We start from the raw sequence: 26169 nt of genomic DNA, 5'->3' as shown, positions 1-26169 counted from the left end.
ATGGGGAGGCTGCTGGCTGCTGCAGTCCAGCTGAAAAAATGCTGTTTGGGACAGCGTTTAATCGAGTACATAAAACTCTGCCTGGGACATCGTTTTAGTGTAATTGTTTTTTTTTTAATAAATTTTAAAAATCAGAAATTACGAAATTTAAAAAAAAAACAAGTTAACATGTAAAACGCCAGACAACGTTTTGTACCCTGATTTTTTCTTTTAAAAAAAACCAGGGTATAAAACGCTGTCCGACATTCCATTTTACCCCAAAAGCTTAATTTGGTAAATAATTTGACGACGAGTCCACTTTACAAAATACTTCAGTAATTAGGCTTACAAGGAAAAAAAAAATCCCTATAACGATTTCTCAGTCTCTCTAACGTCTAACCCCTTATTCTCCCGCTCGTCCCCCATTAACTTTCCCCCAAAAATACTGCAAGATCTTGCTATGAAGCAATTGCAAAATTCACAAAATTAATTAATCAAGAAGAAGAAGAAAGAATAATGGTGGGATTAATGGCGGCTGGTTTTGAAGAAAGAATTCAGAGTCTCATTGACTCAATTACCTTTGCTGCTGATACCCCTTCAAAGCTCGAAAATTTGCATCAACTTAAGCAGGAATTGTTGGGTGTAGAAGATGATACTACTGTTTCTTTCTCTGATTTTCTTCGTTCTTTATTGAAGCTTCTTTCGGATTGTTTTAGCCCTGTTCGTAAATGCGTTACCGAGTAAGTTTCTCCTAAACTTATTTTTACTGATTCACTATCGGATTTTTTTTCCGTTGGCGGGTTGTGGGTCATCAATTTGATTGTATTTTTACTGATTAAAATTGATTTTTATGGAATATGGTAGTTTTTTAGTTTGTGGGGTTTTGATTTTCTGTGCATTGGAGTTGTATATGATGATTGTTGATTATAAACTTTAGTACTTGTACTGGCCATTCTTTTATTGTTTGTTATTTTGTTTAGGAGTTTGTTGGAACATTGATATGTACTAGAATTATTGGAAACATTCTGTAGATTTTAAGAAGAATGTTTGTGGAAGGACAATTCAGTATTGAGAATTCAATGATTGATTATAAAGCTACTAGGGATAGTGTCAAGAGGAGGTGTTTGTGTTTTTGATTTCGGTTAATCAGGAGGAGAATAGTTTAATGATAAAACCTTAGGGATTACCTAAAATGGGTTTAAGATTGGTACTGCGGTTATGGCAGAAGATTGAAGTATCATTTTTTTCCCCTAATGTTACAGTTGTAATAGTAGAATATCAATCTTTTTGTTCCTTTTCTCATATAATACGAAGTAGTTACATATACTGTTTTAGAATGTCTAGAAAAAGTTTTCATATTTTTAAAAATTGAAAATTATAAATTGGGCCTCTCAACGTAGCCTGTCTTGAATTAAGTGCCAGAAAGAAGAATTTAAGGATAGAGTTACTGTATTGGGATTAGGGTGACATTGTGGTGGATCCTAAATTGTGAAGAGTTGGGAATGTGACGCTTATGGTGAATCCTTAAATTCATAGTAGTTTACGTACTATGATAATATATGTGTGAGCTATAGGAAATCAGGAATCCTAACTTCTGAATGATAGAAACAAAATCCAATGTTTTGCTTGACAAGGCATCACAAGAACGATCAATATTATTGGGAATCTATGTAACAATAGAAGTGCTAATGATTATAGTGAAAGGAGGCTAAAATTTCTACTTTATCAATCGATCTTCTTTTATTCTTCCAATACGTTAAAAGGTTTATTGTGAGAATTGTTGGCCTCTAGATCACCTTGTTTGTTTAAATGAATTAAACGGGAGTTAGATAAGGTTGGCTGATTCACTTGTCAAGCTACTTGTTTCTGTTTTTAATTTATTTTTTTATTTTTTTTATTTGTTATTTGTTGGTTCCTGCACGGACAAGTTCCTCAGCTCGTGGCTTGTGCCCTGCTTTGAATTTAATTTCCAGGATGCAGGCTGCCTTCTCCACATAGGAATCTCTTTCTTAATTTTTACTGTATTTCCTAAGGAGGGTTCTTATACTGGTGGATGAGGAGTAGAAGCAGGATTCTCTTCAATTGATGTAAGAAAGGTCTTCATAATTCTGGCTTATGATTTGTGTAGGATTGCTTGTAATTTTATAGAAGACTAGGAGCTCCCTTGTGGCTGTATGAATTGCATATAGAGAGAAGCAAGATTGCTTAATTTTATTCCTAAGGGATAAGGTGAATTGGGTTTTATTGCAGTGTCTGGAAACATCTCCTGAGTGGGTAAGGTAGCTTTAGCAGTTTCTGTTGAATGGTATTTTCTTTTGCACAAGGTGATTAAAGTTTATGTGGTCTTCAAGGGAATTGGTGAGATGCTTTTTTTGATGGGCTGAAGACTATGGAGAATTGTTTTAAAAATGCAATGTTCTCATTATTAAGACTTTGACTGATTCCTGCTGATACAAAATCCCTCAATTTTCTTGTCTCCTTACACTAATTTCTGGAATGACCTTAGCTGACAGGCCCACGTCTGTTCTCCACTAATGGACTTGTAAACTGCTGCTTCCAATTTCACACACCCCGCTTACCATTTGTTTTCGTCTTCTCTTTGCATATTCCTGATTTTTTTGAGGGGGATCATTCATGCATTTGTTGTTTTACTCTTTTGTGTTTGTTAAGGTTAGTGAGCTTGAAGCAGATTCTGATTTTGTTGCTTTTTTGGGAAAAAGAAAGGCTTTAAGTCCTTTTTATCTTCTTAGATTGGACATTAAAGGTCTTAGCACTTTCCCTTTTTTAAGAATTGTATTTTCTTTTACCTTCCATTTTGTCTAGATTTTCCCCTCTTCTTTCTAGAAATTCATCAATCTATCTGATGTTTTCATTTGAATTCTAGGGTAATTGGTGAAATTGGGTTGAGGCATTTGGAGATTTTACCTGAAATTACACCTGCACTGTTGACTGTTGTTGATGATGATACTCCAGCAGTGGCCCGGCAAGCTATTACATCTGGCACTAATATATTTTGCTGTACCATGGAGAAAATAGCATTACAGGTAATCTCGTGTGAGATATGATCCATTAAATTTGTTGATGAAAAGATGAATCTGTAAATACTGGGCATTAATTGTTGTGTAGGATTCTAACATCATGTTGGTGGGAATATAGTGACCCAGATAGGAAGAGGGGGGGGGGGGGGGGGGAGGGGGGGCTGTTAGTTTGACCCAGTTCTGGCTGGATTCTGCTAACCTTGTAGAGGTGATGCCTTGAGTTTTCCCATGTCACTGCTGAGAATGTGAGTGAGCTTGAGACTTGTTATAGCTTAATATGCTGCATTTAAAATGTGCTTGAGGCTTTCAGCACGCTGAACTGGCTGCGCTTGGTTAGCTCAAGTTCAGCCTTGGTGTTCATTGATTTGTAAGAGTTCAAGCCTGGGATTGTCTTTCAGATGACTACTTAGAAATTTGTATTTATGAAATCTTCCTAATATTAGGTTTTCTGATTCTCCTGCACTCTAGTTTGGTTTTTTTTCTTCTTTTAATGATTGTTTTTCCATCAAATTCTTTTTTTTTTCTCCTTTCATTAAAGGGAACAAATATGCAATTGCAAAGCTTTCTTAGGAGAGTGATGATATAGCATTTCCAAAATTTAGGTTGGTTTTAATACTCCCTCTGTTTTTTTTTATTTTTTTTTATCTTCCCACTTTCCATTTTGATATGTTCTTTTTTTTTATCTTCCTACTTTTGCTTTATTCTTTTTATTGTAAAGAAAATTATTACTTCTATCACTCCTTTCCCCATCACATGGTCCATATAAAATTATATAATAATACCAATGTTTCTTAACAACTTTTATCTCCTACCTAAAAAGTAAAAAAAGGGACTCACCTTCCACTTACTACTTCATTTTATATGAACGTTAAGTAGGAAGATTTAAAAAAAAAAAAAAAAGAGCGGAGGGAATATGAATTATCAATGCATGTATAGGAGGGCATCAATTTAATGTGATTCCAATTTAATATGATGTCAATTAGCTTAAACTTATCCCTGGATGGTTCGGACCATTTTCCTTACAAATGTTTTTCATCTTCTAATCAATTTGCTTCAAGAATGTTCTCAGCTCATCTTATTCTGGCAAGTGTAGGGGCTAAATGCAAGCAAGTTGGATGATTCGCTTGAGTCAGCGTGGGAGTGGATGCTGAAGTTGAAGGAAAAGATATGTTCAATAGCTTTTGAGGCATGTTACCTTGCATAAAGTTCGTCAATGTTTTTTTCAATTGTATATAAGTTCTTAGTGCTCTTACTAGAAAAAATATCATTCATTCTTTATGTATCTGATGAATGCCTGTATTTCAGTCTGGAAGTGATGGAAAACGATTGTTGGCTCTGAAATTTGTTGCAGCCATCATTCTTATTTATACTCCAGACCCCAATGGTGGTACTGAGCTACCATCTCATCTTATTAGTGATGGTAATGGTATGGGCCATAACTCAATCTAGCTATTAGTATGTACTTAATGTTTCTTGTTGATATTGTTATTAACGGTCTGATTTTATCTGCAGGTAAGGAAGCAGGGTTCACTATCTCATGTGTTCGTAGAGGGCATCCTCTTCTGAAGATTGGGGATCTGTCAATTGAAGCCAGTCAAAGTTTGAGATTATTGCTTGATCAGCTTCGCCTCCCCATCGTGAAATCTCTCAGCACCTCCATGGTGGTTGTGCTCATTAATTGGTAAGCTATACCTCTCTATTGAGTTCCTTTTTTGCTTGGAAAATGATGTAAGGTTGCTAGTCTAGAAGTTTAGTAGCTCCCTAGCTGTTTTCTATTTTGGTCTTGAAGTTTAGTAATTCAAGTTTTATACCCGAGCTGTGCTTTTATTTGAATACATATATCAAAAATAAATGGTATTATTGACTAAATCGATGTACAAGAAAGCTCAAGGTGCGATAAGGCCATATGGGTCTTGCTGCACCTAGTCGTGCCTTGGGTCCCCATCGGTGTGCCTCTATAGAGTGATGTGCACTAAATTAAAAAATTAAATGTATTCCGAGTGGTGAGGAGGGCCTTACCTTGCTTTCGAAACTAGCTGCTTCAGTTTCGACTGATGTGCGCCTTAGGTAGTTGGTTGCATCTCAATCGTGCACTTTCTGCACCTCATGCACTTCTTTGAATTCATCTCATCTAGATCACAAAGCGCTCTGCCCCAATTGCCTAGCGACCGGCGCTCTTGAGGTGTGCTTTTTCATACACTGCACTATACTCTGATTTTCAATATCCTTATTTTATCAGTTTTTACTTAAATGACAATAATAACTAATTTATTTGATTTCTAATGCTGTCGTTTACTTAGTGTGGACTCAATTACCCTGGTGCACCTATTAAATGCTTTAACAAAACGGCCTTCTGTTCTTGAATTAAACCTGGGTATTACTAGATGTGATTTTTGTAACCTTTAGAAATATTTGGATTTTTAGTCCAACAGGAACAGCTGTCAATGCAATGACTTTTTAATTGTTGGTTTTAGTATAGCTGTATCTAAGTACAAGAAGAGGGCATTATTTTTATTAGCGTTGTATTTTGCTTTAAGCCTTTAACAACTCCTTTTAGCAAATGTTCCTGCCCTGAACTTGCTTTACTCCTCAAAGTAATAGTGACGCCTTTCTTCCCAGAGTGTCAACTGCTGGAAATACTTCAATTTTGTGAATGATAATGGGGTGACTTTAATTTTTCTGGAGAAAGGCTGTGGTGATTGACGATTGCAGTGACACAGCTGTGGAACATTTTACCATCATCTTTAGAATGTTAGATACTTTGTCAATTGTCCTGGGTCAGTAGTCTTTTATTCTATTTTAAGTTTACGTGCAGGAAGCACAACCAAAGATTGGAACTTCCCATTCATGTAGGAATGAGTTATATCTGTAAACTGTAATGCGAGGCTTTTCATTTATAGTTGTGGGGAGATTGTGGCGAATGTTCAAGTGCTGTGTTACACACACTTTTGTTGTTGTTGGTGGTGGTGTGTTTGTGTGTGTAATTGCAAGTGTTTCAGCTTATCAAATGATATCACTGTCTTTGAATTGTTAGAAAGATAAGTGATGGGACAATCACCAGAAAATAGATCCTCTTAGGACAAAATGGAAAAGCCCTTTTTTTTTAAGACCATGAGACCATGAACTTCTGATTGATGTCATAATCTAAATATTTATATCTGTGTTCCAAGTTTTCTTCCTTTCATTATCTTGGGATCCTCATGATTTTTTCTGACTGTTTGGTCTTACTTATTATATATTTTTTACCAGTTTGTCAGCCATTGCTGTGAAGAGGCCATCCTTCTATGGACGAATTCTTCCAGTCCTTCTGGGTCTGGATCCTTCAAATTCTGTTATCAAGGGGTTGCATGCTTATGGAGTACAGAATGCTTTAAAGAATGCATATCTCTCTTGCTTGAAGTGTGCACACCCTAGTGCTACACCGGTATGATCTTTCATCTTCCTTTTTGCGCTGTTTCTTATGTAAATTAATAAAGTTCTGATTGCCTTGGTTGTTGGAATAGTTGTAGGAAGACTGTCTACTTAATTTGATGATAGGGTTGATAGATTTACCTTGGTTGTTGGAGTAGCTATAAGATAACTGTCTACTTAATTTGAACAATACAGATTAGATAATTAAGAGTCATAATTTTGACCTTTTATATATTTACTCATTTTTCTTTCATAAATCAACTTTTTCTGTCTTTATCTTCTAGGTATGTGATACTTTCTAGTCGTACTTGACCTGTTATTAATTTTCTTATTGAAAGTGGCCTCACTGGATTGGGATTAGATACTGTATTTTGTGTCAGGTATAGATGCTTGAAGCTGGCATAGCAGTGAATGACTTGCATGTGTATAAGAGAATGTTTGGTTTTTTTAGTATGAGTTTGGAATTACAAATGAAGCTGAGGTGGTATGTGTTCAATACCATGTGTTTGGTTATGTTTGGGAGTGAATATTTTTACTTTATTTGATATCTGACAATTTGGTATGAGCCATACCCACCTCCCCTGTGGGTTTGAGCCTTTGAGGTATGGCTTTAAAAATCAAAACTTTGTTAAACAAACACTAGGTATGGATTTTAGCCATTCCCTTTTTGTGATGTAAATACCTCCGAAGTCCTAACTTCTTGACAGCGATGACATTATAAAGAAATTACCAATTATTGGATGCCATTTTCTCCTTAAAGCTCCTGCACTCTTATTTTATCTAGAGAAGGAAAAGAGTCAATTTTGTACAAAGCCAAAATTGCAGGTTTTCTCTAAAAAAAAGATTATAGCAAGTGAAGAAAAAATAGCCATTACAAAGGGTAGAATAATGTAATAAATTGTGGAGATTGAATAAAACGCTAACTATTCTACTCATAGAGGCTATAGCATCTCTTTGCCTGAATTTTGCACTGAATTTGCGCCATAATACCCCCCCTCCAACAATAAAAAAAGAAAATAAAAACTAATAGCGTTAGACGAAGAAGAAACGTTTGGTGATGCCTTTCTAGTGATGGCAAAGTGTGGTGATTGTTTTTCATTAATTTTCTCTTTTCTCTTTCTATTATAGATTTATAGCTAGGGTTTGTATCCAGAGTGGAATGGAGTTAGAGTCTTAGGGGGAAGGTGGGTATGTGATTGTTGGTAGTTGGGGCAGAGTTAGAAATTTCATGGCATGAGATTCTAAGGCAAGAAAGTTCAACCAAACAATGGAACGTATTCTAGCTCAATTTGAATCCATTCCAAAAACTCTGACCAAGCTCTTCGTTAATTTAAAGGTCCCTCAACTAAGTTAATAAGATCATTTGGTCATTTTGCATCCACCACTATAATGAGAATTGAGATGATGAGGTTTCAATTGGGCAAGTTGTTAGTCACCTTTCCACAATTCTTATATGAGACGAGCTACACCATTAGTTGACGGTGTGAAAAATTCAAAATGAGGTTATCAATAATCCCATATATGGACTTACTAACTATTATGAGGTTACTGACAATGTATGTATGGGGTTACTGATGGAGGGATAGAGCTACCTACCATGCTTAATTGAAGCTACTAGTAAAACTTTAGAGGGATTGTTGGAATTGATTTGAAGGGGTTACTATTTATGTCACACGGCTCACACCACCAATTGAGTGAAAACCAGCTAGTCACTTTATGACCTTTTGTCTAACATGTTTCCCTGGACCTAGATCTTTGTTGCTTTATGACAAATGTCTTGGTTAAATTTTTTTACATCTTCCGGTTCCTCTCCCTTTTTGAGCTTTTGCTCCAATTTACTTTCAATTTACAAAGATGTATGATCTAAATGCCATCTTGTATTTCTTTCTCAAATTGCCTTGCCAATACATTTCCCACAAAGCTCATAATACAACTGGATAATGCTTTCCTCGTGGTCTTGAATGATGAAGCGCCAGACTGATTCATAGTCACACAATAACGCATCATCAATATTTACCTATACCGTATGCCACATGGAGGCACCAACTTTTGTCAGCATTGTTGGTCTGATCCCTCTTTTACCATGCTTCTTTATGTTTAGTAAATTAAAGACTGCGAGGTAGGTCTGCAGTTTTTCTCTACCTTGCTCCAAAACTAGACAATCCTTCAGTTGCATGTCTTCTGAGCATTAAGACTTGGGGGAAGTTTTTTTTTTTTTTTTTTTTGCCCTAGTTTGCACATTGTTGATATCTTGGTATATAGCTATTAAGAGAGCTGAATGAAAGAGCATCATAGAAATTAAGGGTAAAAACGTTTCTAATGCATTCACAGCAGATTCCCTCGTTTGCGCCACATTACTTTGTTGCTGTAGATCAAGCTCTCATCCAATGTCTGTTCCTTCTAGAGTAATATCAGAATTGGGATACAGAGATACACGTTTCATTCTGTGGGATTCTGGCTTTGCTTTGCAATCGTTTGGCCCCATGTTGAGTCAGTAATTTCAGTCTGGTCTTAATTTGCAGTGCTTAACATATCACTAGAAGTTGCAGGCTAAACTGACCCTTTTTGTACATTTAATGTTCATTCAAGATGATTGGAATTGTGGCCTCCTGGGCCTTAGCTTTATGTTTTCACTGATCTAGTCACTGCAATCATTCTTGCACCATCCATTGTCATACTCTTTAGAAAATCAACCTGATGCTTCCTGACCATGGAGCTGATTCCTTATTTCCCATGTGTCTTTCCTTTTTGAATCCTTATCTGCAGCAGACGAGCCCTTTTTGAATCCTTATCTGCAGCAGATGAGCTTGAATCATTACATCTATTTAATTGATATGAGTACCAGAATTATCTCTCTTTCTCTCTCTCTCTCTCTCTCTCACTCTCTCTCTCTCACACACACACACACACACACACACACGCACACGAACACGCACCTACGCATACACGCACACAACACACATATTTAACCTCTATGCTATTTTTCGCGGAGCCTATGCATGTTTTTTGGCATGATTTACAGTATGTACGATTTCACTGCTAAATTTATAATTATTACCTTGCCATTCTCCACCCTAGATCTGAATATACTTGGATAGAATGTGTCTCCTTTGATTTGGTAGATTTGAGGATGCTGATGGATTAGAGTCTTTGAGCTTTAGGAGAGTCAGTTTGAAGCTGCATATTTATTTTGATTCTTATGAGGAGGCATCCACTAGTTCCATTAGGATGTCAAAGTTTGCTGCATCATTTTATCTTTCTGGATACATTTTTGTGATGTGACAAATGAGTATTCCTTCTAGGACATAGGAGATTGTTTGCTATAGTCTTGCCGAGTTGTTGACTTATTTGATGTTGTAATTTTTACCAATTGGACAAGCGGGTCAAATAATGAGAATTATTCTATTAAAACATTATGCTCTTTTAGCTCATGATATCATTGATTTCATCAGTGGCGGGATCGATTAGTTGGTGCTTTGAAGGAAATGAATGCTGGGCATCTTGCAGAAAAAGCCCTTGAAAGCATGTGCAGTAGCAATGGAAATGTGAAGGAGGAAAAGGTTGAGCTAGTTGCTGTTAAGGTAATACTTTTGGATTATTTGAACTGAATTGTGATTTCTCTTTTTTTAGATGATTTACTTTTTATGTAGCATTTGCTTGAATGTACCAGTTTTACATATAAGAAAGCTTAGATAATTTGTTCAAATTTGCACCAACTTATCTTGAGGTATCTGACAGGAGGAGCAGTCACTTGAAGTCCATGATCCAGTGCATAATAAGGCAGGTAGAAAAAGATCCAGTGACCTGGAAGTTGGTGACAGGAATGAAGATGATGATACACCTGGAAAACGTGCCCGATCTATGCACAGTGTATCAGAGGAGCTGAGTGATAAGTCAGGTGATCTTCATTCTTCTGTCGAAATTAAGTCTGATTCACCTGGGGTGGCAAGTGCATCGAAAGAAGATGATTTGGGGCCTGTACAGCAACTTGTTGGGCTTTTTGGTGCCCTGGTTGCTCAAGGTGAAAAGGCTGCTGCATCTTTGGAGATACTTATATCAGGTATCTCTGCTGACTTACTTGCAGAAGTGGTTATATGGAACTTGAGAAACCTTCCTTCTACTTGCCCAAAGGCTGAGGGAGATGAAAAACTGCAAGCAAATTTGGGTTTGCGTTACAATAAAATTGATACTGACACCCCATTTGACCAACTTTCATCATATTTGACAAATGCCATTCACTGTAGCAGTTCCGAGCTCATATCTGCAGCAGCTGATGTCAAACAACCAGTGTCACATGACATTGAGGCAAGCATCTATATTTTTCTTGTTGCATCTTTTTAGTCTCAAAGATGTCATGTTGCAGGCCCCTTTCCCCACCTTTCTTTGCACCCAAAAATATAAATAAAAAATTCATTTAGCTTAAGTTTGATCAGTGTACAAGTAGTGCTTTGTCACAATTAATGGCTGGAGTAATGACAGGCTAAGTGATGGGGTTCATGGAGGTAATGTGTTTTGGTTTCTTGAATTTGTGAGTATTGATTGTCAGATGTTTGGAAGCGTGGATTTATATGCTTCGCTTTGAGGGCAATACTTTGTTTATTGCTATATTGACTACTGGAATTGGGGTGTTCTGGGATTGTGCTGTGTTTGTAGCCTGTTTGTGGTTGGTTGCACCTGGGTGGCTGGGTGCTTTTCCCACTTATTCAAAACTCCTCTGTATCTTGTATGCAGTTTTGTAACTTTTATCGTCTACAATGAGAGTGTATCCTCTCTTCATGTTGTAATGATGTAGTTTGTTCTATGAAATTATCTTTTATCGAAAGTAGTCCATGGGGTAAGCAGTCTGCGACTCTGTTCCACAAGGACACTCAAGACACAGTCATTCCTAAAACCTGCATTTTGTTACAGATTGTTAGCATATATGCTTTTTGTTTATTTTATTTTTTTTCACACTAGTATATGCTCTTTGTTCACTAAGGTTATAAAGAACTATTTTTCTTGTGTACTTTTATAAATTTTTTTTTTTTTTTTTTTTTTTTTTTTTGTAGGAAATATATATAATTTTTTGTTCTCTAGCTTATCTGAGTTTCATATCTACCCTGAATTGACAGCATCCGCTTCTAGAAGAATCTCATGCTATGGATGTTGCTGATAACATTGTGGCATGTGCTACGTCAAAAAGTTCAACTGAGTTTGTTGATTCAGATATGCCATGTGCTTTCGCTTCTGGTAATCTTTTGGAAGTACCCAAGACGTCAGCTGTTGCCTGTGAGTTTCAAGATATGGGACCTTCAGATAATGCCATTCCGGGCTTGGATAATGCTCATAGCGATGGATTCCTTGACACTGTTGCTTCTTCATCATTGGGCTCCACAGATCGGGATGGTGGCAGCCAAGATCAAGTTACAAGTGTTGGGAAAAGGTTAAAAGTAGAATCACTCCCATCAGTGTCAACTGAGAAGTCTGAGGAACTTAGCTCTAAAACTGCTGCAGCAGATGCAAACATAGGGATGGCCTCTACAGCTAGTTCCCTTGGGCCAGTTCACCAGTTTGTCTTGCCTAAGCTCTCAGCACCTGTGATAGACCTTTCTAGCGAAGACAAGGATAAGCTTCAAAAGCTGGTATTTTTGCGCATTGTGGAAGCATACAAGCAGGTTGCTGTCTCTGGAGGTTCACAGCTTCGATTCTCTTTACTTTCTTATTTGGGAGTTGAGGTATTATTATGCTTTATAATTTTAATGCTTATCCTTCAATTAAGGTGCTTTTGTATTTCTTATTCTTAGTGATGGGTTTGTTCCTCAGCAAACATTATCATAAAAATAAAACATTTCTTTCGCGGATTTGAATTAGTCAGCTAGGAGAAAGTGTGCAAACACAGTTTTTTTTTGTATCAACATGAAAGACAGCAAAGAACTATCAAACTGTAAGGTTTCAAAATTTTCCTCTTGGGTGAATCATTTTTTTCCCTTTACGCTAATTGAACTGGGAAATTTGATATCCAAAGGATCTTTCAAATGATTGTGCTATCAAGAGCCTTTGTTCAAAGTCTTTGCATGATAATTTATCCTTTTCCTTGTAAAAGTAAAATCTCTTCATTTACTAGTGCATGATCTGGTATGATTTCAGATAAAGAATTGATGTTATATAAAGAGAGAACTTCCGTCCAGGAAAAGAGGAATTTTTTGTGTCATTCTAAAGGATATTGGGGTGTAAATTTGTATGATTGCTTTCTGAAATACCTGGCTTTTAAAGTTTCTTATTCTACTCAAAGAATTCCTAAAGCCGTAGCTTAAGTATACACATTTTTTTTTTTTTTTTTGATTTTTCTTATCCAGACAAAGCATTTAGTTTTGAAGATGAAAACTAATATTTAGGGCCTTTTTCTATATGAGAAATTTCTATTACAAGAAATTGGGACCAAAGTGTACTAGATATCAAGGGAAAAGAATAGAAGGATTCCTGCTTCACAATACATCAGAATGATTAGGGAACTCCCCATGAGGCCATGATTCTGAGACCAAAGTCCAAGGAGAAGCTAACATCAGCATTACAGCCCATTAAGATGTCAGTATATTTCGTAATATGGAATTTAGGTCATTCATTTCTAACTAATACTTTGATATAGTAAAGAAGAAAACTAAACTATTTTATTCCCCTTTTTTTTGCCTTCCTAACTGCATACTTATACTGTATGATAGTGGAGTAAACCAACAGAATTCTACCAAACCAAAAAAATCCCATCACCTTTGAGGATGTGTGATTGACCTTCCTTTTTCTATGTCAGAACTCAGAAGCCTTTTTCACTATGGTGCAGCATCACTATTTTTTAGTGGACTTAAGGCTTTTGATAATTTCTACCTCTGTGAATATGGTTGGATTAAGTAACTTGTTAAAGTTCAAATTTTATGTATATTTACTCATTAACGTTTGGTGAGAACATTATCCTTTTTTATTTGCTTAATAGATCTGGATGCTGAAAGTAATATTGTTCTGCCTTTTGAAATGAACTTTTTTAAATTTGGTGTATCCTTCTGCTACCTTAAGAATGGTTTTTTTTTTTTTTTTTGGATGATGTGTTAATATTAGTAAAGCAGCTTCATATCGAATATTAGAAAATGTGAGAGAAGAAAAGTTATGCTGGAATGAAGCAGACAAAGATACTGTGTTTTGAATTTTTACTGCTTTTAGTTGGGTGTCCCTTTGGTTTTCACTACCATATGTGACATTTTCTGTGCTTTGACCTAGTTTCCCTTCTTCCTTCTGCAGCTCTCATTGGACCTTGACCTTTGGACATGTCTACAGTCACATGTATTGTCAGATTACATAAATCATGAGGTGATGTATATTATTTAATTTGCCGCTATTGACGTCATGTTGTGTTTGTTTCTTTGATGTTTGTTTGAGTCTTATGATTGTTTAAAAAACATGCACTACATGAACTGAATCACTCAATGTTTTAGGGACATGAGTTGACATTACGTGTCCTCTACCGATTGTATGGGGAGGCGGAAGAAGAGCGTGACTTTTTTTCTTCCACAACTGCTTCTTCTGTATATGAAACTTTTCTTCTAAAAGTGGTGGGTATACAGTCCTCTATTTTGTCACTTTCGTTCCATTGGACATATATTCTTTGTGGTAAGCTGTTGAATATCTATGCAGGCAGAAACACTGAGAGATTCTTTCCCACCATCTGACAAATCTTTGAGTCGTTTGTTCAGTGAAGTTCCATATTTGCCCAAATCGAGCCTTAAATTATTGGAATGCTTGTGTTCACCTGAGATTGGAGATAAAGATGAAAAAGAATTGCACAATGGAGATCGGGTTACTCAAGGTCTCAGTGCTGTGTGGAGCTTGATAATGCTGAGGCCAACTCTGCGTGATGTGCTGTTGAAAATTGCTTTGCAGGTCTGTGTTTTTATCATATTTAATGATTTAATGTAGATGTCAATCTCTAATTGAACAATGATCTAAATGTAAATGTTGATTGGAAAAATATTTGTGTTCATTTAGAAATTAGCGTGGTCAGGGATGCCGTTTGAAGTGATATGGGGCCTCATCTCTATTTTCCCAACATCTACATAGATGTGTTAACATTCTGATAGATATTAACCCTTAAATCCCTAGAAGCATGAAATAAAGTAATATGCTAAAATATAGCCTCATATGCTGGAGATTCAAAGATGACCCTATGGTCCTGTTTGCACATTTTTTTTGGATGGAAATTAACGACGTTATAAAAGAACCTGTGGCTATGAACTTTCCTCTTCTTCCTCAGTCTTCACCTATGGTCAAAAGCATGCGAGCATGTGTGGCAGCCATAATAGCTTGCATGGACAAATTTAGAGGGGATGCAATGGGTACAACTGCAACACAAGAAAATCTCAATATACATGGGTCATTATATAGGGGAAAAAATATCCAAGAAAATCTCAAAATTCTAAACTTTAAAAATAAAAATTTAAAAAAAAAAAATAAATAAAAATGATTTGAAACTACTGAAGGAGGAAAGATTGAGAGACATCATGAAAGACAAGGTGTGAAAAATAAAAATCACAATGCCATCATGCATGAAATAAGTGAGGAGCTGTGAAGTATTTGGAAATATATGATGTCTACCTTATTTAATTCCTGCACCAACTAAAAGGGAAATAAAAAAAAAGATGATTAAATTGCTTCCATTGCATGCCCCTTTTATAAGGAAATACTAAATTTGTTCAATGCTCCTAGTATGTCTTTTCATTACAAATATGATTTAGCAAAAGAACAAAAATAAGGCGGCCACCGAATTACAATGGGAATAATATAGAGACCGAATTACGAAACTATCACGGTATAAAATGAACAATAAAGTGGAGAATTTATCATTTAAAATAATAACAATTATATATTACTAAGGGTCTATTCAGTTCACCTTATTTTCACTTATTTCAGGTGTAATAAGTTCAGATAAGTTCATTTCAAGGAAAAATAAGTTCTAATAAGGGTTATTCAAGTACAAATTACAACTAAAATAAGTTTGATTTGATAAAATCAGGTGAATAGAACACACCCTAATTCTTGTATTTTTGGAGAGTTCATTATAGCAAGTAGTATTTATTATTATTTATGGGATAAGCTGTCTAAATATATATATATATATATATATATATATATATATATATATATATATAAAAATAAAAAAATAAAAAAATAAAAAAAGTGTCCATGGAAACAAATAAAACCAAAGATTGCGCAGAATGATCTTATGGACTTGTGTTATGACTTGTGAGAAGTTGTATAAATCTGGGATAGTATGATTCTCAGCCCCTTTAGAAGTTATTCTAGCTACGCCATGGTTCTTATAGGATTGTTAGTGGATTTTTTTAATTGTTTCAGAATTATGAATTTTGAAGAATTTTCTAAGAAGTGTTTTCTTATGCTCCACCTTGTAATTAATTGATTCTTTTTTTTTTTTTTTTTTTTTTTTTTTTTTTTTTTTTTTTTGAAAACCATCAAGAAAGGAAATAAATATATTGTAAATGTGCAATAAATTGAAAAAATTATGCAAATTTGTGTATAGAAGTTATAATCTATAACTTTTAATTTGTGTAAAAAAAAAAAGGGTAACTTTTAATTGTGAATAGTGATCACAAATCTCACAATGATTAAAATCACCTTTTTAAGTTGCTTATGCTTGTTTGATGTTTCTTATGTTTCTTATTAAATTATGAAAGACTATAGCATATGTTAGGGTATGTGAAATGCTAGGACTTAGGATTAAGTAAGAAGATAAATTTGAAGAGTATACATATAAGGATGTGTAAGAAAATGGGTTTAGCAATTCAATAATTGCTTTACTAATTTACTACGAGACTTCTTTTATAGAAACTAGTGCCTTAGTGATATTAAAAATGATGTAATAAATGGCTTCTTAGTATAGGAACTGGGATCTAATATAGGGTTCGGACATGATTTAAAATGATGAATCTGTATACACATTCATTATGTATCGATATCAAGTCCTCTGATAAGCTTTTCTCCTTCCAAAGAGTGCAGTGCATCATATGGAGGAAGTTCGTATGAAGGCAATACGTTTGGTATGTCTACTATGCTAACAAATAAAGCTTTGTATATGTACTATTCAAGTACACATATCACTTGTGTGCTTTTTATCTTATTTCCTTTTTTGCAGGTTGCAAATAAATTGTATCCATTACCGTCAATTGCCCTGCAAATAGAAGAATTTGCTAAGGAGAAGCTGCTTACCGTGGAAAATACTCATAGTGCAGATGCTGATAAATCAAGTATTCAATCGCAAAAGGTGTAAATTGCTTTTCAGAACTTGTTCTTTACATAATAATAAGAGGAGACTGAATTTCATTAGATTACCTGCTGGATTTCATTCTTTTTGGATCCCCCCCCCCACTTCCGCCTCATTTGCTAATATATGTTTTTACTTGAAGGATTTGAGCGGTTGCTTTATTGTTGATATGCAAACTCATATGTGGAGGAGAATTGTTATATTAACTTGTTTGATCTGTTGTCCAAAAAAAAAAAAAAAAAAAAAAAAAAAATTGTTTGATCAGTGGGAGGAATATTTTGAAATTACGGATATATGTTGAGTGGACAATTCTCATGAGAAGAATTTTTCACTCATTGGATGTCTAAATCCAATCCATCCTATCAATTCTAAAGTAAAAAAACATGCGGATTGCTCTATTGCTGTGTGAAACATGAAAATAAATAGTACTCACCATCTTCCTTCCTGAGAACTTCAATAATTCATTGTCGACTGCCCAACAACCAGTCCCGGCTTCCCTAGTAAACTCGCTTGATGCCACTCCGTGGTGGCTGTCCTTGCTGATGGAACCATTGCCGGTTTCTTTGGCAGCCTCTCAATCAACGCTGCTTTGAGGCATTTCACCCAAAGCAATGACCCCCAAAAGTTGGTGTGGGTGAACCAAAAATTATAGGGGATAAAATGTGAAAAAAAAAAAAAAAAGGAAAAGGACAAGCCCATCATACTTTGAGCTGCCGGTACATACCTTTCTCTGTTCTGGATACTTTGTTCTTGATTTTAGGTTCATCATTATTTTTATGTTTAGTGATTTAGGATCAAATGAGAAGGGACGTAGCTGATGGTAGCGTACAATATACTGATAGTTCAAAAAATGATGTACTAGTCTTCATGCTGAAAGACATCGTACCCCTCATGTTGACTTAACATGAGATTTAGGATCAAATGTAAAGGGTACACTTGCTCTTCGTAAAATCTGGTACTTCCTTTGTTCCCTCTTCTTTTCCAGGTTTAAATTTTTGTGAAAAGTCAACAAGGACGTCATCAAAAGGAAGGAATTTCTCTAAATTATCGATTGGCTCAAATCATTAAATATCTAAGCTGAACAAAGGCTTTTATGTCAATGAAATGGTGTCCCTAGACTACCTGCACTCTAGAGCTAATCTATGGATTGGGCAACCTTCCAGCAGATTAGCTCCATTGTTATATGTAGGCTGTTCAGAAGCTACCATTGTGGGGAAGGATCTTTTTGTAAGAGATAGTTGGCTGAGTAAGACCCATTATACAGAGTAAGGGTAGGGTGAATTTCTTTCTGATGAGATGGTAGTGAAAGATTGGAGAGATTTACAAACCTGCCTCAGTCATGCTCTTTTATATTAATATGGCGCCAAACACTATTACTTGAGCTCTTGAAATCACGGGAATTGCAAAGAAAAATGGGTTTATGCAATAAGACACTCTTTATAACTCTATTTTATTTGATGTTACTCCGTCCCATAATAGTGTACCCATATCCTCACCCTAACGGCCTTACCCTATATCTTATATATAGTTACTCCATCCCGTAATACTGTACCTCATAAAAAATCTTCCTTGTCTTTGAAAACACCCTTACCCTAGAGCTAATCTGAAATTTACTCTTGATTCTGATATGTTTGTTTGGCTTCGGAATAGAGACTATCAAAATTATTTTTTTTCTGAATGTATAATATTTGTTGTCTTTCAAATTTGTGGGATCTCTGTTATGAATGTTTTTGCTTCTGCTGGTGATTGATGATCTGACTTGTGGTGTAGCAGATTATTTAATTTACGGTGGGCTTGTAGATCACCTGGAATACATTTGACATGGGATTTTACTACGATGAATGAACTTTAGCCAAGCATTGGCATGATTAAAAATTGTGAGGTTGTAATTTGGTAACCCCCCCCCCCCCCCACAAAAAAAAAAAAAAAAAAAAAAAAAAAAAAAAAAAAAAACCATGTGAAGCCTCTTGCTTTTCTTTTCACTCTTGTTGATGGAAAGTGCTCCCTAGGACATGGATGAGCAGATGGTGAAGTGGTCACATTGATGTGATTTTAAATTTTAAAATTCTTTGTCCTGATGAGGTGACTTTTTTTTTAACTTTTTCTTACTTCTTGCTCCTTTTGGCCCCTTTTCTTCTTATGGTGATGTGCATTATGCTAATGTCCTCTGGTAACGTGGTTGATGGTTTATCATTCTCTGCTTTAATTTGAATTCTGAACCTGATGTGCTTTTGCGTTTGTATTCTCTATGGTTGCATTCCACTTCGTGTAAATTTCAATCTGTTTTTGATGTCCCCTTACCCCGTTGTTTTTAACTTGATCAGAGTCTTGAAATAACGTTGGCTGCGAAAGACCAATCGACAGGGGAAACAATGGCCATAGAATCATCTGCTCATAATTCCCCGCCTTGCACACCGGGAATTGTTGCCAGTACTTCCGTATCTGAAGCACAACAATGCATGTCACTGTATTTTGCCCTATGTACAAAGGTGACACATTTTCTTAGTTGGTTGTGTTTGACTTTGTTATCTGTTGTCTAATTGAATATTTTGTCTTTTGTGGTCGACTTTGCTTGCAGAAACATACTCTTCTTCGTCAAATATTTATCATATATAAAAGCTCACCAGAGTCAGCGAAACAGGTGTATTTGGATTTGCATGTGAAAGGTCATTTGACTGGGTTATTTATGCACTTTTTTATTTGCTCATTCTTAAACTGTTTGGTTTTGTACAGGCAATTCATAGCCAGATGCCTATTCTTATTCGGACAATGGGTGCATCACCACCTCTTCTTGAGATTATCTCTGATCCACCTGATGGAAGTGAGAACCTTCTGATGCAGGTTTGTTCAGATTTATTGTACCTTAGAGAATAATATTTCCTTGCCTTTTATCCTTTTATGAGGCATGTGGAACTAAAATGCCCAAATTCTGAGACACATAATTTTCCATGCTATAGGTTTTGCATACTCTTACAGATGGCAGGGTTCCATCTGCAGAATTGATATTTACTATTAAAAAACTTTATGAGACAAAGATAAAGGTATAGTATATTTTTCTTTCTTATCTCTGCTTCTCATAACTTCCATGTAGAATAGGTAATATACTAATGCATATTTACTTTTGCATGGTACAGGATATAGAGATTCTGTTTCCAATATTGCCCTTTCTACCAAAAGAGGAGGTTCTTTCTACAATTATGCTCTCTATGTTAATCTCTTTCATGCTTGTTTGTAAATGATACTGTGTAGGCATTTGATTTATCACCTGCAGCTTGCAGAGAAAATGCTACTATTTATAGAATTATTTTCTTAGATAGTTTCTCTGTATTTACTTGTTGGATAGTGTATAGTATAATTTCCCTCACCTTTAAGCGTTGTTAGGGATGGTAATAGCATGTAGCATATCATCAACCTGTTTACTTATGTTCATCAACTTCCAGAATTCTAGGTTACCTTTGTGCTGATTGAAGCTACATCTGTTTTTTTTTTCTTTCTAATATATATATATATATATATATATACTCTTCTTCCGTTTTTTTATAGTTGCAACAGTTTGACTTTTACATTGTTCATGTACTCTACTTTGACTAGCTTTAACGATTTAGGATTAAATAAAAATATAGTCATGTGGGATCTTGTTAGATTAGTCTCGATCTATACTATTTTAATATCTGATGTTTATAATTTTTACATATTCACAATTAAAGATATTAACGATTGAAATAATGTATCGGCAAGTGTGAAAAGAGAAGTGTTACGAGTATAAAAAAACAGAGGAAGTATATTTTAGAACATTGGAGGAAGAGAGGGTCCCAAAAATAACGCTGTAACTGTCTCTCCTTGTCTTTTTGTGATCACCTTTGCTTCGATGATTCACCACTTTTTTCATGTTAGGACCCCCGACTATTGTTATTGTTGCTGTGGAAATACTACCTCCGTTTCACTATAGATGAGATGTTTAGATTTATTCACTATTCATCTTATAACTTTGACTACAGTTTCAATGCCTGCATATCATTATTTTATAGCTGTATTTCTAGGTTTTTGGAGTAGGCAATTTATGGAGTAATCGTTATTGACTTTGTATTGTCAGGTGTTGAGGGTCTTCCCTCATGCTGTTAATCTCCCCCAAGACAAGTTCCAGACTGCTCTTGCACGCTTGCTGCAGGTATATTCTTGCTAATTGTTATTGCCGGTTTGGAATAGTATTCTTACTACTAGGATGTCGATCTGAAAGCAGTAGAAATTTTGTATTGCTATTTTTTTTTTTTTTTTTTAATCTTAATGTATTATCTCAAGTAAAGATGAGGAAGATGACAAAAAGTAGAGGGAAGACTTTTTTCTTTCTCTTTGCCTAAACTGTCAAATTGAACTACCTATATGCTGATTTTTTCATCCTACTAGAGCCTGGAGGATGTGTGTCATGATTTGCTATTCTTGGTAGTATCCAAAGTGTTAACGGAAAACTATTCGCATTGAGAAGTTCTTTGTTCATGGAATCCATTGACTTTTGATTTTGAGTGGGAAAACCCACATAGATTCAGCAACTACTTAAACCATTCTATGGAGTATTATCTAACCACTTGAACCAATTGTTTTGCAGGGTTCGACTCCTAATCCTGTGCTAACTCCATCAGAAGTGTTAATTGCCATCCACAGCATAGATCCTGATAAAGATGGAATTCCTTTGAAGAAGGCATTTTTCTTGTCACCATCTTTATATTTTTACATCTGCTTGTGTCTAGATTCCCATCTTAATATGATCTTACTTGTATTTCCTTTCCATGAACAGGTGACTGATGCATGTAATGCTTGCTTTGAGCAAAGACAACTGTTCACACAGCAAGTAATTGCCAAGGTTCTGAATCAGCTGGTATGTTCTGAACAATCTTCTGTTTTCTCTTTATTTTTTTCCCTTATGTTAATCCTATAGCCTTTGGTTTTGTTTTCCCCTATTCTACTTGTAGGTTGAACAGATTCCTCTTCCATTGTTGTTCATGAGAACAGTACTACAAGCAATCGGTGCTTTTCCAGCTTTGGTAAGAGGGATATTTTTTTTCTTCTGCATGCTGTAATATTAATGTACTTTGCTCTTTCTTTGATTCTCTAGCCTTTAAAGCTATTTTCTATTATGTCTTTCTTTAATTTATTTGTTGTTGAAATAAGCAAGCAAAGATTTGCTTCTTTTGTCTGAAACAAAGCTATATAAACTCTGCCGCTTGGCTTGCTGTCTTGATGTGCTTAAAATCTGTTGCTCAAGCCACTTAATGTTCATAATATGTGAAGCTACCCCAAACTTGTGCAATAAATGTCAGGGGCTGGAGAAAAAGAAAAATAATAGTATTATTAGAAATAAAAAAAAAATAAATTAATAAACTCTTTTAAGTACACATCTTGTGCATCTAATTTGGCTATTTCATTTGCTGACTGTAAGTCTTAGCAAACTCTAAGTCCTGTCTTTGTTCCATTGAATCAATTCTCTGATTTTTCCTTAATCCCTTGTGAGATGCCATATGTTCTTCTTTTAAATTTTAATTCTGCTTCTTTTATCTTATTTGTAAATTCACTTGGAAGGTTAAGGTCTCTTCCATGAGTACTTTTGTGTTGAAACCGGCTTTAGGCAAGATTAATACTCCCTCCATATCTCTTTACTTTTCCCATTTCCATTTTTGGTGTCCCAAAATGTGTTTCCCATTTCCTTTTATAATTATCCTCATTAGGCCTTCATTGGAAAATGTTAAAGACACAAATATACTCAATTTTTCCCTAAAAATGTACCCACTATGAATAAAAAGTTTATGGGGACCATATCTCACTAAGTTCCAAAATGACTTAAATGATATATCTCCTTTTTGTCATAGATTAATTAAATAAAACAAACAAAAAAAAAAGGACAACCTTTATACTTAAATCATATAATGTCCCAAATTCCTTAATTCGCATGAAAAAACCAAAATGTAAAAGTAATGTGGGACAGAAGGAGTACGAGTGATTTGCTCCCACAAAGTGATGACCAAGATATGCTATTTTTCAGATATTTGCTTGCTGTCTTTCTTCATTTTCAAGTTAATTTGTTTGACTATATGTATTAGCATACCCTAAGTTTGATCTTGTCTAGCTGCCAATTTCATTGGGAGATGCCATTTACCTGTAACTGCCACTTTCATTTTTCAACTATTACCTTTAACTGCCACTTTCATATTTCAAGTATTTCGGATGGCGAGATCATTTTTTGCTTTGATTTAGTACTTGAATATTGTGTTATTATTTATGGTGCATGCTACTTGTATGAAGTACCAACTAATACTTAACCAAAACAGCCTTTGATGGATACATTCAGTTATAGGTATATGTTTTCCTCGTGATCTCTTCTTTTTTTTCTTTTTTCTTTTTTGGTGTAGAGAGAGCCACTAGGGTAAATGATGTAGACGGAATTTGTTCCTAGGTCTAGAGTACCACCCCTCAAGGCTTTAACCAACTTAGCTAAATAATCATCCACCCTTGTGATCTGTTCATGCATTTAGGAAAATCTTGCCACCATATTTTGTTGGATTTGTTACACCGCACATTTTAATTGTGAGGCAGGATTTTACATTGCCTCATAAATTGAGGCTACTTCTAACAACGTTATTTTGCCTTACATTTCAACCAGCTTAGAGTGACCTTGTTGGTTATTAGTATTAGAATTAGTGTATTACAATGGTTTCTTAGTCTTAGTATTCATTTGCATTTCACTTTGAAAAAGATTACTCTAAATTTTTTTAATTTCACACTGTAGGTGGACTTCATAATGGATATCCTTTCTCGACTTGTAAGCAAGCAGGTAACATATTCAGCTATAAGTTGTCTTGCTATTTATTTCTCAGTACCTTCATGTTTCCTTGAATCTTATGATTGGCACATTGTCTAACAGATATGGAAATACCCAAAGTTATGGGTTGGATTTCTCAAATGTGCACAATTGACACAGCCTCATTCTTTTACCGTGTTGCTTCAGGTATGTCCAATGTTCTGATATGTCTCCGTGTTTTTTTATGAGCCATCTTTTCTAGGGCATTTTATCAGGGAATCAAATTATAGGACTTTTTGTCAGAAACTACCTAATAAAACCAAGATTTTGTGAGAAACTACCTAATAAAAAAAATGTTGTAAGAAACTACCTAATAAAATGTAAAATGTTGTAAGAAACTACCTAATAAAAGGTAAAATGTTGTAAAATACTACCTCTACCGGATTTCCGCAGTTGACCCACCTTAAAACACACCCGAAACCACCGCTTTCAACCCCAAAACTAACACAACTTACTTGAAATTGCCTCCGCCATGCCAAAACCACCCTCCAACCCCAAAATCACCACCTCTAACCCCAAAAATAACCACCCCGAAGCACAAAACTACCCTCACCAACTCAGATATCCTCCAACCACCACGAAATAACTTTACCACCTTAAAAGCCAACCCACGTGGCAGTTTCGGGGATGTTTTGAGGTGGGTCAACGCCATATAATTAGGTCAACGATGGAAATTCGGCCAAAGGTAGTATCTTACAATATTTTACCTTTTATTAGGTAGTTACTTACAACATTTTTTTATTAGGTAGTTTCTCACAAAATTTAGGTTTTATTAGGTATTTTCTAACAAAAAGTCCTATATTATACTAAAATAGAAACAACGATATTTCAATTCAGTATGATTCTACTGTTTTCACATATGAATGAAAACTGAAAACTGGGATCCTAAGTTTTATAGTGTGTATATATATAGGGTTAAATGAGAAGGGGCTTAAAATAAGAAGAATGAGAAGGAATCCTCACCGTTCATATTTTAATTTATCCAATGACTACGATTGAAATCCAACCCCACAACCAAATGTGCATATATTCTTATCTAAATATATATCAATATATGCATAAATTTTAAATCGAATATGCAAAGTTTGTAAACACAATGTGCATAATTTATTAAATAAATTTGCAAAATTTATTACATGAATGTGCAATTTTTTTACGGTAAGATGACATACTCACTTACTCATGATAACAAAACCTCTCATGATTCACTTTGTAATTCTACCACACTCATCACTTCACTATGAAATTTCTTAATTTTGGATATTCAAATTTTTAAATGCAACAATTGTATTTATTATAAAGTAGTATACTACAGTTCTATTTCGTTGCATTTTGCAATATGAATGAGTCAAACTTTTAAAATTCATTTGCTCTCTGGAATTAGAACTTAGAAGTAGCAGAGATCAAAATTTCTTATCATGATATTTGAGTTAATTGTGAACGTAGGATTATTAGATTTGGATGGTTTAGATTGCTTCTCATCCTTCCTATTTTAAGAATCTTCTCACTGGATCACAACCCTACATATATATATATTTTAAAGGCTTGTAGAATTCTTGGTTCTTCCACTTTAAGCTACCTAATCTTCTTTCGGAAAGAGATTGAAGCTTTTCAATTCTGGTTGACTTCTTCCTCGTAAGTTATTCATAAGAATAATCCTACTAGGTTTTAGCATTTTTAATTGAGCACATGTATCTGCAGACTAGCTTGAATCTGGGACCTAGAGGGAGCAACTCTTAAATTACTTTTGCTTGTTGCCATTAAGCGCATGGTGGTTTGTAAAGAGATGTTCTCATTAGAATAATGCTGTCTGCTTGCAAACTCCTTCAAGACCAGACAGTTTGTGCATGACACTGTTTAATAGTGAAATAAAGTTATACTTTCTTTGGATGGTATAATCACATTAGCCTGACATAAGTTCTGTTAGAAAAATGTTTACAACGCATAAATTCTGAATATTCGTGGTGCCTTTGGAGTTTTGTTTTAAATGTTAGTACTGTTTTTTTCTAGTTGCCACAAGCTCAGCTTGAAGCTGCTCTAAATAAAATTCCTGCACTCAAAGCACCTCTGGCTGCTCATGCAAACCAGCCGAATATAAAATCTTCTCTCCCAAGGTATGTCCAAATTTATCTCTGTTTTGTGGCATATTTGACCACCTTTTGTCATAAAATCATGGACTGAGGATTATGATTGCATCTATGGTCTCAGGTCTGTACTTAATGTACTCGGCATCGCCTCTGATTCTCAAGCTGGAAGTCAGTCGCAGTCAGGCCAACCTGAGGCTGGGGATGCAGGCAGCTCTGACAAGGATGTCGTCCCAGAGAAAAGTAAAGAATCATCCAGTGGAAGCTAGTGTAGCTGGTTGAAGTGCATGTAAATTAAGTTTCTAATTACAATGAAAGCTACTGTCTTATATCAAGTTTAAGCTTTCTACCTAGTGAACAATATCCTGTATTTATTATTGATAGATAAACTTGTGCATGGAGATTGTGCATATGATTTACATGAAGCTGCTTAGAAAATTGATGAAAATGAGAACCAAAACATTTGGAGGTGTATCAAATGGGGTGCCTTTGCTAGGAATGCGCATA

At 35.2% G+C, this 26169-nt stretch overlaps 1 protein-coding gene across 3 annotated transcripts; it reads left to right on the top strand.

Annotated features, from left to right (window-relative positions):
- The first annotated feature begins 209 nt into the window (after positions 1-209).
- LOC110719305 lies at positions 210-26169 on the top strand. 3 transcript variants are annotated; one of them, XM_021898197.1, is made up of 28 exons: positions 211-719; positions 2864-3023; positions 4111-4203; positions 4323-4443; positions 4530-4698; positions 6267-6441; positions 9881-10009; positions 10167-10326; positions 10513-10733; positions 11540-12142; positions 13695-13763; positions 13889-14005; positions 14088-14333; positions 16457-16504; positions 16600-16728; positions 19053-19217; positions 19307-19369; positions 19462-19569; positions 19686-19769; positions 19863-19910; positions 20822-20896; positions 21332-21424; positions 21521-21601; positions 21696-21767; positions 23507-23551; positions 23642-23725; positions 25589-25692; positions 25787-26169. In XM_021898197.1, the coding sequence occupies exons 1-28, from the start codon at positions 496-498 to the stop codon at positions 25929-25931; spliced, it is 3831 nt and encodes a 1276-aa protein (XP_021753889.1). In that variant the 5' UTR covers positions 211-495; the 3' UTR covers positions 25932-26169. The 3 variants fall into 3 exon arrangements, with proteins under 3 accessions (XP_021753888.1, XP_021753889.1, XP_021753887.1); XM_021898196.1 differs by having other exon boundaries at positions 210-719; positions 4323-4437; positions 10167-10733; XM_021898195.1 differs by having other exon boundaries at positions 10167-10733.

Source organism: Chenopodium quinoa, unplaced genomic scaffold (assembly GCF_001683475.1).
Source record: "Chenopodium quinoa cultivar QQ74 unplaced genomic scaffold, ASM168347v1, whole genome shotgun sequence".
Classification (NCBI taxonomy): domain Eukaryota; kingdom Viridiplantae; phylum Streptophyta; class Magnoliopsida; order Caryophyllales; family Amaranthaceae; genus Chenopodium; species Chenopodium quinoa.
This window is presented reverse-complemented; position numbering and strand designations above follow the sequence as displayed.

What these genes read in the sequence shown, in the direction of transcription:
- LOC110719305 (XM_021898195.1), top strand. Translation starts at nt 496, where the DNA reads ATGGTGGGATTAATGGCGGCTGGTTTTGAAGAAAGAATTCAGAGTCTC. An exon ending in TTTCTTATTTGGGAGTTGAG is followed by an intron (nt 12,143 to 13,694) that starts GTATTATTATGC and finishes TTCCTTCTGCAG; the next exon opens with CTCTCATTGGACCTTGACCT. An exon ending in TCGGTGCTTTTCCAGCTTTG is followed by an intron (nt 21,768 to 23,506) that starts GTAAGAGGGATA and finishes TTCACACTGTAG; the next exon opens with GTGGACTTCATAATGGATAT.